The 16,712-nt window shown below is 34.6% G+C and overlaps 1 protein-coding gene across 2 annotated transcripts in view; it reads left to right on the top strand.

Moving 5' to 3' along the window:
- Abca5 (ATP binding cassette subfamily A member 5) overlaps positions 1 to 16,712 on the top strand; it is a 69,027-nt gene that overhangs the window by 25,861 nt on the left and 26,454 nt on the right. For both annotated transcript variants that reach the window (XM_048365218.1, XM_048365217.1), the window contains exons 11-18: positions 752 to 810; positions 6,092 to 6,202; positions 8,269 to 8,444; positions 9,017 to 9,136; positions 11,119 to 11,257; positions 12,907 to 12,997; positions 13,187 to 13,326; positions 15,184 to 15,303. In XM_048365218.1, coding sequence (XP_048221175.1) covers positions 752 to 810; positions 6,092 to 6,202; positions 8,269 to 8,444; positions 9,017 to 9,136; positions 11,119 to 11,257; positions 12,907 to 12,997; positions 13,187 to 13,326; positions 15,184 to 15,303 — 956 coding nt within the window. The remainder of the gene's footprint in view (positions 1 to 751; positions 811 to 6,091; positions 6,203 to 8,268; positions 8,445 to 9,016; positions 9,137 to 11,118; positions 11,258 to 12,906; positions 12,998 to 13,186; positions 13,327 to 15,183; positions 15,304 to 16,712) is intronic.

The following is a 16,712-nucleotide window of genomic DNA, read 5'->3' as shown; positions in this document are numbered from 1 at the left end:
TAGTATAGTACATATTTAAACAGGGGGATTGCTTGAACTAGTTACTTAATTTTAGAAGTTTGCTCACTGTGAAGAATGAATGATTAACATATAAAACAGAGAGAAATTTTATACTTTTCTTTTTTTCTTTTCTTGCCAGTTCTGGGTCTTGGATTCAGGGCCTGAGCACTGTCCCTGGTTTCTTTTTGCTCATGGCTAAAACTCTACCACTTGAGCCACAGCACCACTTCGGCTTTTTCTGTTTTACGTGGTGCTGAGGAATCGAACCCAGGGCTTCATGCATGCAAGGCAAGCATTCTACCGCTAAGCCATATTCCTAGCCCCCACTTTGGTAGCTTATTTAAAATAATTTTATAATTATTTTCAATTTTCTTTGGTTCATTGTTTTAGTAGAAAGCTACTTTGATTATTCCTGTTATTATGACAGTGTTCTTTTGTTTTCTTTTTTTCCTCTTTAAGTTTGGGCACAAAATGCCTATTTATTCTGTTTGGACACATGATCACAAAAAATCTTGTAGACCAAGAATAATTTTTTTTACAAAATGTAAATAACTGTTATTCCATCCAGACATAGATATATACAACTTTTCCTTTAATAATGTAGGAAGTCATACCTCCTGTTGCTAAGGGATATACTCAGTTCATATTTTGTAAAATACATTTTAAAATAAGAAATCTTTTATGAAAAATGAATGAAGCACATAATTATAAATTTCTTTAAATATTTTCAGTACAAAACTATGTTTTTCAGAATAAGTGGTATTCAGAAGACATACCGAAAGAAAAGTGAAAATGTCGAGGCTTTGAGAAGTAAGTAGCTCACCTAGTATTTGGTCCAAGTATTTGAATTTGCATAGTGGCTGCAAAATTTAAACTTCTTTGTCATAATTTTCTCTCTTCCCTCTGTTTTTGTGATTAATATTCATAATAAAACTTACAACTTAAATCTACAAAAGGTAGCATCAGTTAAGATAAACAAAATGCTCAATGATTTGAACAAGTTTGTGTACTTTTTTGTTTTCTTATGTATTTGTATACATGTTAGTTTCTTCTTTTTCATTTTATTTTTTAAAAATGCTTTTGGATCTAACATAGGGAGTCTCACCTTCATTACTACTGATATTTTAGGCTTGATAATTTTTTGTAGTGAGGAATCATCATGAGAATTTTAGTTATTTTTAGCAGTAGATTAGGGTTTATTAGAACCAAAAAATATACTTCACCCAATGACAGCATTAGTTCTTCCAACTTTACTCTGTTAGGTTATAGTGATATATTAATTTGATTCTAATTTGCACTTGCCTAATAAGGAATGTTGTTGATCACTTTTTTATATGATTACTGACATGTGGATGTTCTTTTCCTGAGGGTACCTATTTAAGAGTTTTGTACATTTTGGATTCATAATTTTTGTTAGATTAATGTATTTAAATATCCCAATTTAAAGCTTATTTTTTCATTCTATTGGTAATGTCTTTTGATGAACACAAGTTCTTGGTGAAGTCCAACTATGAATCTATTCTTTTTATGTTACAGTGCTTTAAATCTTGTTTTATTTAAAATTGTAGGTTTATGTATATTCTCCAGCATGAATATTCAACATTAAAGAGAAAGAAAGAGAAGGCATCCAGATTGGAGATGAAGCAGTGAAGCTGTTGTCATGATCATTTATTTTAAAAAATTCAATTAGATCTCTACAATACAGAATAGTTAATAGTGAGTTTAGAAAGGTGACAAGATATAGAAAAATCAAGTATATTATATTACCAACAAATAATTAGAAGTTAAATTTAAGAAGCATTTATTATAGCATCAAAAATATTATATACTTACAGATAAATCAAACAAAAGATATAGAAGACTTGCATCTTGAAAAGTACAAAACATTGCTGAGAGAAGTTAAAGAGGAAGTAGACAAGAAGAGAAATACCATGTTCATGGGTTAGAAGACTCAGTGTTTAGATGTGAGTTCTACTTAAACGGCGATAGATGTTCAGATATGATCTTTAAAAGACTGGATGTGGTGGCACATGCCAGTAATCACAAGGAAGGGGGAGGTGGAGATTGGAGAATCCTGGTTAGAGGCCAAAAATTAGTAAAACCTTGTTATAAAATAATCTGGGCTTGATTATACACATTTGTAATCTTGCCTCAACAGGAGGTGGAGATAGGAAAACTGAAGTCTAAGGCTGGCCTTTGGCAAAAAGCCTGACACGTTATTTGAAAAATAAGTAGAAGCAGAAAAGGCTAGGGGCATGTCTCCAGTATAGCGCTTGGCTAGCAAATACTAGGCTCTTAGTTCAAACCTCACTGCTGCTAAATAAACAAACAAATGAATAAATGCGATTTCCTCTCAAATTGCAGTAGATCCAATCTCAGGCAAATCCTACTAGGATTTATTCACTTATTTATTATGCTGATTTTGACACACTGATGATCAAATTTATATATAAATGCATAGGAACTATAATCACCAAAGCAACTTTGAAAAAGAGGTGAAACGGAATACTAGCATTGCCTTCTTTCAAGACTTCACAGAAATGCTACAATAATAAAGACACATACTTTTAGCTTTGAAATGAAGAATATACAGTACCCATATAACAAAGGTGCAAATAATTTAGTAGACTGTTTATAAAATGATGTTGAAACAATCACATGGACATATATAAACAAAATAAAAACTTGAGAAAAGTGAGCTTTGGTCCAATATATACAAAAAGTAACAGAAATGGATCTTATGCCTAAATGTAAAATTTAAGACTATGAAACTTAAAAGACAAAATAGGAGAACTCCTTTGAGATTTTGGATTAGGCAAATATTTCCAAAATATAGCACCTAAAACCAAATTGTATATGGCTAATTGACACATTGGGCTTTTTAAAAGTAAAGTTTTCTGGCCCTTGTAAACATTAAAATTAAAAAGAAAACAATTTGATGGAAATATTTGTATATCATATATCTAACAGGACTTATATCTACAATTATGAAGGTCTTTCAAAACTTAAGAAGCTCCAACCCAGTTTGTAAATGGGCAAAATATTTGAAGAGAATATTTTTGAAGGAAGAAAAATGGACAGATAGGAGGTATGTGGCTCAGATAGTAGAGTGACTACCCTAAGCAAGGAAGCCAAGCAAGAACACAGGCTCTGAGTTCAAGCCAAAAGTACGTTATTGACCAAATGCCTTAGCAGAAGAATGGATAAAAGAAATATAGTATATAAATACAGTGAAATGCTATTAAGCAACTAAAAGGAATGGACCATTAGTATATGCTACAGCATGGATGAATTTCAAAAGTATGTTATGTGAAGGAAACAGAATCAGAGAGTAATATCACATTGATATATAATCCCAGCCCTTGGTAGGGTGAGGGAGGTAAAGATCTTGAGGTTAAATTCAGGCTAGGCTACATAGGAAGTTTTAGGCCATCCCTGGCTACATAATGAGATCATATCTCAACAAAATAAAATACCCCTCTAAATAATGTAACACACACACACACACACACACACACACACACACACACACACACCCCCTACTAAACTCATTCAGGGAAGCAAAGCCAGCATTACACTTATCCTAAAACTAGATGAGGACAAAAAAGAAGTATAGACTAATGTCTTTGGTGAATATAGGTATATAACTCTTCAATAAAACAATTTGCTAACCAAATTGGATCAACTGATTAAACATATACGTTATGACCAAGTTGGTTTCATCCTATGTACATGCAAGGCTAGTTCAACATTTATGAATCAATAAACATAGCACATAAACAAAATCAAGGACAAGAACCACATGGTCATTATAATAGATGTAGAAAAAGCCTTTGGCAAAATTCAGCATCCTTTTATGATAAAATCTCTGGGGAAGTTAGGAGATAGAAAGATGATACCATAATGTAAAAAAGTATATATGACATACTTAAAGCCAACATTGTACCAAATGGAGAAAAACTGAAACTATTCCCTCTAAAATCAGAAACAAGACAAGAATGTCTGTTCTCTCCACTTTTAAAAAATATAGTACTGGAATTCCTAGCCACAGCAATAAGACAAGAAAAAGAAATAGAAAGGATCTAACTAGGGAAAGAAGTCAAACTGTCCCTAGGGTACTCTTTCAAATGACATGATTCTTTATCTAAAGGACCCTGAAGACTCCACCCCAAAACTAAACGCTTTTGGCACAATAGCATGATATAAAGTCCACACACAAAAATCAGTACCTTTTTTTTGTATACCAGCATTGAGTAAATAGATAGGAAAATTAGGAGAAAAATTCCTTTCATAATAGCATAAAAATGCTTAGGGATAAATCTACTCAAAGATGAAAAATATCTTTATAAAGAAATCTTTGAAGAAAGAAATCAAAGAGAATAGCAATAGCTGGAAAGAGTTCTGTGTTCACGGATTGCAGAATTACTATTGTAAAAGTGACTGTATTGCCAGGTGCAAGTGGCTCGAGCCTGTAATCCTAGCTACTTGGCAGGCTGAGATCTGAGGATTTTGGCTCAAAATCAGCCTGGGCAAAAAAAAGTCTGTAAGATTGTTATCTTCAGTTAAACACTAAAAATCCAGAAGTGGAGCTACGGCTTAAGTTGTAGAGTGCTAGTCTTCAGCAAAAAATCTCAAGCCCCAGGATGGCGACACACACACAAAAAGACTATTTTGCAAAAGGCAATCTACAATTTCTACACGATCTGTCAAAATCTCATCATTCTTCACAATAGAAAAATCAATCCAAAAAAGCAATCCTGAGAAAAAATATGTTGGAAGGATCACAATTCCGGACCTTAAGTTTTGTTACAGAGCCATAGTAACAAAAACAGCTTGGTAGTGGCACAAGAACACCTAAACACCATTGGAACAGATTAGAAGTCCCAGAAATGAAGCCAAAGAGGCCAAGTATATATGTTGGAAAAAAGATGGCCTGTTAAACATACCTTGGTGAAGAAACAACATTTATGTATGGAAGACTGAAATGGAATCTTTCATCGTGTGCTAACGTGTACTAATAATAGTTTAAAGTGGATCAAGGATCTCAGTGTAAAACCAAAAGCCTTGAAAGTACTATGGGAATGAGTAGAAAAAGCACTGGAATTTATTGGCATACTCAGTGACTTCTTGACTAGAATTCCAGAGGCTGAGTAATTAGGAAAGTAAGTTGAAAACTGCAATTTCATTAAGCTAAATAAATAGCTTATGCACAATGAAAGATATATTTAGTTAGTAAGTCTATAGAATGGTAGAAGCTCTTTACTGCCTATACTCTGACAAGAGTCTAATTACCAGAATATATAAGGAGCTAAACATACTTTTTACAAGAAGTACAAATGGCTAATAAATATATGAAGAAATGTTCAACATCCTTCACCATAAAAGAAATCGAAACTTCATTGAGATTCCATCTCATTCTTGGGTGAGAATGAGAATATGAACATCAAGAATATGAACAACAAATACTTGTATATTATTTTTCCTCTTATACAAATGAATCTAATTTTTCTTGGATTTTAGAATTTATTTCAGCTTATTTACATTCTGACTTTGTTTTTTTATTTTCTGTAAAGTAACTATTAAACCTCAAGAGGATATACTTCACTGAACTATTTCAGTTCAAATGAGTATGTGTGTGTATGCACAGTGTATGATGTGCACAGTGTATCAGTGTGTCACATTGTGTTCTTCTGGGGTAATTATTCAAGGTCTTATGCTGTAAGTCTCTTACTGCATCCTGTTTCTCTTTGCCATTTTCTTTTCTTTTGACTTGGATTACTGATTGTGAATGTAAGACTTTTTCTTCATTGTTTTACATTCCAGTCCCCTTTTCCCCTCCCTCTGCTTTTCTTCTTTCTTGAGACCATCAAATATTTTATGTATACACTATATATTAGTGTATAAAAATCTATGAAATTAATTTTTATTATTGTCTGTATCAAAGAAGTGATTTAACCTTTAAAATATGTTGGTACCGTTAGATATGTCATCAAATTTATTGTCTTACTTCAAGGTTGTTTCAGTATTATAAATTATCTTGAATAGCTGACTAGAAATAAAAATCACACTTGAGTCTTCTTTCCTGAACCAGATTTGTCATTCGACATCTATGAAGGTCAGATCACTGCATTACTTGGCCATAGTGGAACAGGAAAGAGTACATTGATGAATATTCTTTGTGGACTATGCCCACCTTCTGATGGTGAGACTTCTCTAACTTAAAAAAGTCTTTCTTACATTGCTGTATTATTGTTACTAACCAAAATGTCACAATGTATGGTAATTATTTTCCATTTAAATGTATTCTGAGTGACTTTGTGATTTGAGATCAATCTCTGGGTCTGCATAGATATTTTCTTTCTCTTTTTACTGTACATATTTGGTTGCTTTTTAATAGAAAGTAAAAATGATCCCATCATGTTTACTAAAGTAAAAATGATCTAATTTGTTTTTATTCTTTATTTTGTTTTGTTTTTTTTTTTTGGCCAGTCCTGGGCCTTGGACTCTGGGCCTGAGCACTGTCCCTGGCTTCTTCCCGCTCAAGGCTAGCACTCTGCCGCTTGAGCCACAGCGCCGCTTCTGGCCGTTTTCTGTATATGTGGTGCTGGGGAATCGAACCTAGGGCCTCGTGTATCCGAGGCAGGCACTCTTGCCACTAGGCTATATCCCCAGCCCTTTATTCTTTATTTTCAAGGAGGGATTAATCAGTAACTAATGGGAAATTAAATTAGAGCTGTAGATTATTTCAGATTGAGAAAATAAATTCAGATTTCTAAATATACAATTTTAGTTTAAGAGGAAAGAATGCAAAATATTGGCACTATCTTTTAAAATAACTGAAGAACAGTACCTCAAAGATACAAATTTTTTTTTTTTTTGCCAGTCCTGGGGTTTGGACTCAGGGCCTGAGCACTGTCCCTCGCTTCTTTTTGCTCAAGGCTAGCACTCTGCCTCTTGAGCTACAGCGCCACTTCTGGCCATTTTCTGTATATGTGGTGCTGGGGAATTGAACCCAGGGCCTCTTGTATATGAGGCAGGCACTCTTGCCACTAGGCCATATCCCCAGCCCACAAAGATACAATTTTGATCAGTGAAAGTTCAGTAAGGAAGCTCATGTTTTTATATTACCTGGATAGTGTGGAAAGAGAATGTTTTACTTTATGAACTGCTAAAGCTGTATTAAATCTGCATTTTAACCCTTTAAACGTGGATTAACTTTTTTTTTTTTTTTTTTTTGGCCAGTCCTGGGCCTTGGACTCAGGGCCTGAGCACTGTCCCTGGCTTCTTCCCGCTCAAGGCTAGCACTCCGCCACTTGAGCCACAGCGCCGCTTCTGGCCGTTTTCTGTATATGTGGTGCTGGGGAATCGAACCTAGGGCCTCGTGTATCCGAGGCAGGCACTCTTGCCACTAGGCTATATCCCCAGCCCCCGTGGATTAACTTTTAAAGTTAGATTTTGTTCTTTGTCCCTACTTGTTGCCATTCTTTGGTATTAGTGATAACGTCTTCCATTTTAAGTATATGTGATGTTAAAGTTCTTCACACGTTATTACATTAGCTTAACAATTCTTCAGTGGAATATACATTATATATAATAAAATAATATAATATATATAAATATATAATGAAATAATATATAATGCATATCATGCATATATTCAGCTTATATAAGGAAAAGGCAAATTTCTGAGATTGATTCATTCACACAGCTAGCTAGGATAAAACTTTGAGTTCTTTTATATTTATACTTTTGCACAATGTCCAGAAGTAAAGGAAAATCTTTATGGGAATATAAGTGAAAATAATGCATGAATAGTTGTTTATGTTTAGTGTTAAGTCCGTAGCTTTTTTTTTTTTTTGCCAGTCCTGGGCCTTGGACTCAGGGCCTGAGCACTGTCCCTGGCTTCTCCCCGCTCAAGGCTAGCACTCTGCCACTTGAGCCACAGCGCCGCTTCTGGCCGTTTTCTGTATATGTGGTGCTGGGGAATCGAACCTAGGGCCTCGTGTATCCGAGGCAGGCACTCTTGCCACTAGGCTCTATCCCCAGCCCCCGTAGCTTCTTTATCTTTCCACTATGTAATACAATTTGCAGTGAAGGAAAATGAGATTGAAATGTAAGTGGAAGCATATCACACAGATAATATAGAAATGAGGGTTCTACCTTCCAAATTTGTATTCCTATCTATGTGTCCGTTGCAACCAAATCATTGTTATTATATATGAAGTCATATGCATTTTAATATTTTTACTTTAAATATTTTGCTTCTAGGGTTTGCATCTATATATGGATACAGAGTCTCAGAAATAGATGAAATGTTTGAAGCAAGAAAAATGATTGGCATTTGTCCACAGTTAGATATAAACTTTGATGTTTTGACAGTAGAAGAAAATTTGTCAATCTTGGCTTCAATCAAAGGAATACCAGCTAACAATATAATACAAGAAGTATGTTACTAATATAGAAATTGTCACTATATATTCTATAAATAACCTTTGGTAATAACTTGTGCAATAAAATATGCTTGAAAATCTATATACAAAACCTGTTCTAAGCCAATAATAGAAAATTATTACAAAGACTTAGAATTCAGGATAAATATTTTAGCATGCATAAATACTCCTTGTTTCATCTGGAGAACACTTGTTTCTCCCCTCCTTCCTCCGTCTCTTCTGCTCTGTTTTTCGTTCCTCTCTTTTTCCTCTTTCTTCTCACTCTCCCCAACCCCAATACACCTGCGTGCTCATCCTGTCTGTTTTCATCCCCACTGCCTAGAAAGGCACAAAATTAAAACAGACTTGTTTTTAGGAATCTTGGTACTTGACATCTTTCAAAATTGTATATGGATATTTTTAAACATTAAGTTCCATATGAAATTAAAGATTTCAAAAGTTAATATTAAAATTAGTTGAAACATTATTTAAATAACACCTAAATACTTAATCATTCAAAAATTAAAATACTTAACTGAATATTGGTAATTGACATGATATTAAAAATAATGTTCTTACTTTTACAGGTGCAAAAGGTTTTATTAGATTTAGACATGCAGGCTATCAAAGATAACCAAGCTAAAAAACTAAGTGGTGGTCAGAAAAGAAAATTGTCTTTAGGAATTGCTGTTCTTGGGAATCCAAAGGTAAATAAAAATAGTATTTTCATGGGTGCGATCATTTTAGATTAAATACAAAATCAGGTTGTGTAAAAATATATAATATGTGATATAAAGTTTAAATATACACAAGATACTCTGCATTATGGATATATTAGAAAGATTACTATTATTGTAATCCTTGGAGATGGGAAGAATGATTCCAGTTATAATCTGCGTTGTTTTATTTCTCTCAAAAAATCTGGCTGGTTGCTATGACATATGACTGCAGTTGCAGTTAAATCTGGCTGGTTTCTGTGATGTATGACTGCAGTTCCAGGATGAGGCAGGAAGATTCTTAATCCAAGTTCAAATCCAGTCTGGAATTCACAATGAGACCTTCAAAAAAGAAAAACAAGGGCTGGGGATATGGCCTAGTGGCAAGAGTGCTTGCCTCGTATACATGAGGCCCTGGGTTCAATTCCCCAGCACCACATATACAGAAAACGGCCAGAAGTGGCGCTGTGGCTCAAGTGGCAGAGTGCTAGTCTTGAGCAAAAAGAAGCCAGGGACAGAGCTCAGGCACTGAGTCCCAAGCCCCAGGACTGGCCAAAAAAAAAAAAAAAAAAAAGAAAAAGAAAAACAAAAGAGAAGAATATATGGCAAAAATAACATTTGAATGGTGGCTATAACACTTGTCTATTATTTTCTGTAGTTTTTCTATATATCTGTCATAGGTTGTCACTGCCTGCTACTTTATTTCTGCATGTTTACTTCTGTTTGCTAGCCCTTAGAAATATGGCCAGCTGATCCTCTGCATTGCAGAGTGCTAGAACACCTATAATGTCTGCAGTTAGGATCCTCATTGATCTTCTCCATCCTGCTGTAATCCTTTCTACTGCAACTTGAGTTGACTGAATTCATGTGCCTTCTAACTCCCATCATTATATTTCTTTTGGGTGCTACACATTATAAACTCAGCTACTTGGGGGAGGCTAAGATTAGGATGATTGCAATTTGAGGAGATCCTGGGAAATAAGTCAATTAGACTGGATTTCAACCAACAAGATGGGTATGGTGGGATACATCTGTAACTCCAGCGACATGGGAAGCATAGGTAGGAGGATCATGTTCTGAGTTCAAACTCCAATACTACTTTTACAAAATTTTTAAATAGTACTGAAATTGCTACCCTAATACTAATATAGCTCATTCTGTAAAAAGCATGGGCTGGGAATAGGCCTAGTGGCAAGAGTGCTTGCCTCGTATACATGAAGCCCTGGGTTCGATTCCCCAGCACCACATATATAGAAAATGGCCAGAAGTGGCACTGTGGCTCAAGTGGCAGAGTGCTAGCCTTGAGCAAAAAAAAAAAAAAGAAGCCAGGGACAGTGTTCAAACCCTGAGTCCAAGGCCCAGGACTGGCAAAAAAAAAAAAAAAAGCAATTGTTACATCTATAAGTTTAACTAAGAACAATATACTTTATATTTTGCCTTTTAGTTTATTGATCTTCCATATTACAGACATTACTTTTTAAGAATTATGCCAAGGAAAATATGTGTAATTTTTAAAACGTATCTTAAAATATGATTGAATATAGCTCCAATTAAAAATAATTGTGTTGGGATAGATGGGAGAATGAAGAAGGGGTGACATTGATTATGATGTATTGAACTCATTCATAAACTGACTCATTGAATTGAAAGCTCTTTGTACAACTATTAAAATATAATAAAAAAAATGACTAGGTGCTGTTGGCTCACACCTGTAATCGTAGCTGCTCATGAAGCTGCGATCTGAGGATTGTGATTTGAAGTCAGCTTGGGCAGGGAAGTTTGTAAGACTCTTATTTCTAATTAACCACCCAAACACCAGAAGTGGAACTATGGCTCTAAGTAGTTGAGTACTAGCCTTGAGAAAAAAAAATCTGGCCCACAACTGACCAAAATAAAAGAGAAAATTATGATTTTAAATGGAGAAGCTTTTCAGAGTCCATATAAAATTTAAATACATTACTCTTTTCCCACAGATACTGCTGCTAGATGAGCCAACAGCTGGAATGGACCCCTGTTCTCGCCATATTGTTTGGAATCTTTTAAAGTACAGAAAAGCCAACCGAGTGACTGTGCTTAGTACTCATTTCATGGATGAAGCTGATATTCTTGCTGGTGAGACTGTTCTTCATTTTAAACATAAAGGCCATGGACCCAGGAGGAACATAGAAAAGCTAAATTCTAAGGAGTGACTAGAAAAACACTTAATCTAATATTTTTTGTTTTGTTTTTTCCTTCCCTGGTATTGAAGGTTGAAATCAAGGTTTTGTGCTTGGTCATCTTTCTTGTCTTGTGCTCTATCACTTGGAGCCATTCCTCTGAGCTGAGAAGCGAGAGTTACAAGTATGAGCTACCAGCACTTGTCTATACAGACATTTTAGAAACATTGAAACTTGTATATTTTTGTGTTGGATGTTTCCCAGACCACCCTCAGGTTCAGTGGTTTCCTAGAACTCACACCACGTAGCATAATGTTATGCTCATTGTACTTTCATCTGATTTAGCAAAAGGATAGAAAGCAAAATTAGCAAGGCACAAGTTGTATTGGGCAAAGTCTGTGGAGGAAATCAGGAACAGTCCACCTAGAACCCTCTCCCAGTGAAATCACACAGGATGTCACGCTGTTAATTAATTTTTTTATTTTTAATTGTTTTTATAGAGTGGATATACCAAAGGGGTTATGGTTTTATAAGTCGGGTAAAAGCGCACATTTCTTTTTAGAGAATGTTACCCCTTCCATTGCTCTTCCATTTTTCCTTTTCATCCCCACCCACATTTTGTATAATTCATTTTCAATATAGTATCTAGTGAGTACCACTGCTGCATTTGTTCACTCTTGTTATTATAAAGGTGATGTACAGAGGGAGACAATTAGTCAGGTAAAGAGTACATTTCTTTTTTGACAGTGTCTCCCCTATGTGGAACACTGTCTTCTGGGGAAACTCCTTGGAGACACAGTGTCTGGGATTCTCACTGGGTGCTGGTCACATGGGTCTCTTCTGACTAGCTTGTGCCAAAATTTCAGCTTCTTGGAAGGAAATCAGGTGTTGAGTATGAACCACATTGTTTATACAGTGTAAGAATAGCAAATAGCCTTTTTTGTTTGGAGGATTATGGTATTCCGCCTCATAAATCTAAGTTTCTAAATACAAGCCAAAAGCCAAACATAGAGATAGGCCATTATAAGGATGGCATTTTGAGGCTCGCTGTGTTAGCAGGGTTTATGCACAATTTTGTATACATACATACAAAGAATTCAGGTATACATTAACACAAGATTTTTAATACTGGTGATAAATTCAGGAATTTGAAACTCTAGAGATACTTTTCAAACTTTCAGTATAATAAATTGGATAAATTACTCATCTCGTTAGTAATCTCTTTGTTAAAAGAATCCCAATGAACTAATGTTTTTTGTTAGCTTTTTTTTTTTTGGTATAGTTGGTTGTAAAGGAAGTCAGTGGAAACTGCTGCATTAGCAGTGGTTTTAAGATACATCTGAGCTATATTTGAAACAATATTAAAGAATAGATAAACCTGCTGGGCACAGTTACTGGCCCACAGTTTCACACAGCTACTGTGTGAAACTATGATCTGTCTGTATTTTTATTGCTTCAGTAGTCTCATTTGAAACCCAGGTGATGATCATTTAGAGTGTTGTTGTGATTAGGAAGGTAACACGTGGGATTATTATGATAATCCATAACATAGATGCCCAATACTAATGCTTGTACTAAGACATTGAAATTGAAATCTATTTACAGATAGGAAAGCTGTCATATCACAAGGCATGTTGAAATGTGTTGGCTCTTCAATTTTCCTCAAAAGTAAATGGGGGATCGGCTATCGCCTCAGGTATCATTCATTCCTTATCGACTTGATTCTTCATATTTACCCTTGATATGTTATTACTATCTCTAGGATTTGCCATACTATGCATCACGACCATCTTTTATGATTCTAAATTTAATTTAAAACATACAGAGTTTAATTTTGGTTGCTTGTTGAATTATCATTGAAAGCACAAATTTTGGTTTTCCCTAGCATGTACATAGACAGATACTGTGCCACTGAATCTCTTTCTTCATTGGTCAGACAACACATACCTGGGGCTACTTTATTACAGCAGAATGACCAACAGCTTGTGTATAGCTTGCCTTTCAAAGACATGGACAAATTTTCAGGTATTATTTTTAACTTTTTGATTAAACAAGAATTTTGCATTGCAAATAGGTTTTAATAGTTTCTCTTTTTTATATTTGTATATGCATTATTTCAATGTTCTCAGGAGGTTAACATTAATGTTCTGTTTCTGTTACTTTATTTTGTTTTTGAAAACCCAAGTTACTGTAGGTAAGTGGTTTATTTTTTAAAAACAATATCTATGAAACTAATAATTATAAAATTTGGACTAAAGAAAATGCTTAAAAATCGCCTTTGCTTTGTTGTATAGAAAGAAGAAATTGTCCCAAGTTTATATTGAATATATATTAAGGCATGTATTTTACTTGTTTATGTTTTTTCTTATGCTTTCTACATTATAAATCATGTAGTAATTTGTTTAAGAATTGTTATTAATAATTATTTTAATTAAGGTATTATTTTTCAAGTTTATAATAATGAGGAACTCAAATTCCATCTCTATCTTCAAAGAATCATCTAATAGCCTAAGATTATTATTAGTCCAAGTATGTTATGAAGAATTCTGATAGCTTTTGTCTCATAAGTAGAAACTAATGTTTTCTATAGTAGTTTAACTGATTCCTTTACAAAAATTGCTGATAAACTAGATTGATGTACATGTATCACTTTGCATGCACTATGTATGCACCTTGCTTATTGTTCTGGCTCCTTACACTTTCCCTTCTCTTATTTTTCAAAACCTCTGTGTAGTGTTTACTTCCTTCCAGATGCTGTCATGTGATTTTTGTGATTATTTATTCATCCCAATATTTAAGAATGTATATCAGCTAAATACTATAATCGCTTTTATTTCTAAACAAGGAAATGGAGCTTAGACAAGTTTAAGGAACTCACCAGAAGTAACAAGTGAGAACAGAAGAAGTCACATTCTTCACTTTGTAATCTCCTTTCTTGATTTGACAAATGTTACAGTGTTCCACTAGATTTCAAAGGTGTTCTGAGATCTCCAAGGCAATTACCCTAAGACTTCTTGGAAGAAATTCATGAGGTTAAGATTTCTGTCTGATGATACCAAGATATTATTTGGTTCTTTTTGACCCTTACCATCTTATATACAGTATCTTCTAAGGAACTGCAGGGCATGTGCTACTGCAAGGGATCAAATGTAGGAACAAATGTGGGAACCCATCTTTCATGTATACAAAAGTATCTTCCTAGTGAGGTGTTGGTGGTTCATGCCCATAATCTTAGCGACTTTGGAGGCTGAGACCTGAGGACTGCAGTGCAAAGTCAGCTTAGACAAGAAAGTCCTTGAGACTCTTATCTCCAATTAACCACCAAAGAAAGCCAGAAAGGAGCTGTGGTTCAAATGGTATAGCACTACTCTTGAGCAAAAGAGCTCAGGGACAGCTCCAGGCCCTGAGTTCAAGCCTGAAGATTAATGCGTGCGTGCGCGCATGTGCACACACACACACACACACACACACACACACACGTGTCATCTTCATTATTTGTCCTAGAAAATAGTGTTTCTTAAAAATAAAATTATGTTAATATATAATAGGTTTACTTTGTTATTTAAAAATATTGTTTGAATGATTTTTCTGTGTTTTTAGTATAATTCTGTTCTAGCCTTTAACATAGCAACATTCTCAACTTTAATTTCAAACACAGTGAAGTATTTCTTAGTTTTAATTGCTAATATGATAAATAGGTGATGAATATAGCCACATAGACAAAATTTCCTTTGGGTTTTTAACAATTTATAAACGTGTTAAATGTCTTGAGACCAAAATATTTGAGAATCACTGTACTTGCATTCTGCTTTTAACTATCTTAGACTCATTTATCATAGTATGCTTAATTATATACTGTTCTATCTTTTTGCTTCCTCTCAGGTTTATTTTCTGCTCTTGACATTCATTCAAATTTGGGTGTTATTTCTTATGGTGTTTCCATGACAACTTTAGAGGATGTATTCTTAAAGCTAGAAGTTGAAGCAGAAATTGACCAAGCAGGTAAAATGCAAAATAACAAAACATGTTAGGCAATGAATAGACAGATGGTTAACAAGTCCTGTAATTTTATAATCACGTGAACTTTAAATTATTCCATGGAAGCAAGGGTAGAAATAAGTAGGTAAATAAGTAAAAAAGGTATTTACTGATAGGAGTAATGAAGGAAATAATAAATGTTCTTGGAATGAAGGAAGTGACTGTAGACTGTGTTGTTAGGGAAGGGTTTATTGAGAAGAAATTTGCCCTAAGATCTGAATGACAAGAGAAGTTCAGACATGCCAAGATTTTAGGACCAAACTTGCCAGAAAAAAACCCTCCTACTACAGATGTTAATTGAGAAATTAACTTAATGTGTTTAAGGGACACACGCGCACACACACACACGCCTCTGAGGCTGCAGCCATGAGAGAGAACACACAGTCCAGTCAGGGTGTATACAACAAGCAGGAGTGGCTCAGTGGTAGAGTACCACCAGCCTAGCATACCACCATAGCAGAGGGTCTGTAAAATGCCAGATCCTGTTTTGTCTTTGAATATCGAGAAGAGTTTGGGGTGTTATCGTACTATCTGCCATATTAAACTGTCAGAAGTTTTAAAGGAAAAGAGTAACATGATAGTCTTTCTTTCCAGTTTCAATAATATTGAGATTATTTTAAAAGAAAAGTAGATACAGAAAGAACAGTTAGGAAATTATTGTATCAATTTTAGGCTTAAACTAGGATAGTAGTGAAATGTGGGGATTTTATTAGGTGTAGTGATGATGACTTACTGACACATTTTTAGGGTCTTATAAAGAATCAGGAATTAGTCCTAAGCTTTGGGTTTGAGACCTGAGAATGGGATTACCATGTCCAGAGAATAAGAGAATAGGTTTGTGACCATGAGGAAGCAGACATGAGTTTTGGTTGTATTGTTTGAGATGTGTGTTTGAGATGCTGCTGTAGAATTGGTAAAGTCATTTCAGGGGAGAGTATGAGTAAGAGTAAAGAGGAAGGCCTTGAGGGTGAGTGGTGGAAAAGTAGTTCAAACAGGCTGAAAAGGAACAATGCTTAATTTCTCTCTTTCATGAAAGAAAGAATGGAGGTATAAAATCTTAGGGAATAAATGTTCTAGGAGAGGATGTGGAAATGGTGAAAAATGAGGGCAGAAAATGAAGTTTTTTAAACATACAAGACATAGATTTGGAGGTGTCAAAAATAGTGACAAACTTGACAACTCCAGTAAAGCAGGAAAAGATGGTGAAGGTGAAAAGCAAGATCCCAAGTGTTTGATGAGACCTTGATGTTAACTTGTAATAACCAGACAGGGAAAAGTTCACATAAAAAGTTTGACTATTATATAGTTGTAGGATAAAACAAATTATCTATTGTGAGTATACTTCCAGTTTGGTTGTTGTTTTGGTTCTTTTT

The sequence above is a fragment of the Perognathus longimembris genome, chromosome 17 (assembly GCF_023159225.1).
Source record: "Perognathus longimembris pacificus isolate PPM17 chromosome 17, ASM2315922v1, whole genome shotgun sequence".
Taxonomy (NCBI): domain Eukaryota; kingdom Metazoa; phylum Chordata; class Mammalia; order Rodentia; family Heteromyidae; genus Perognathus; species Perognathus longimembris.
Note: the sequence above shows the minus strand (reverse complement) of the source record. Positions and strands in the feature narration are given on the sequence as shown.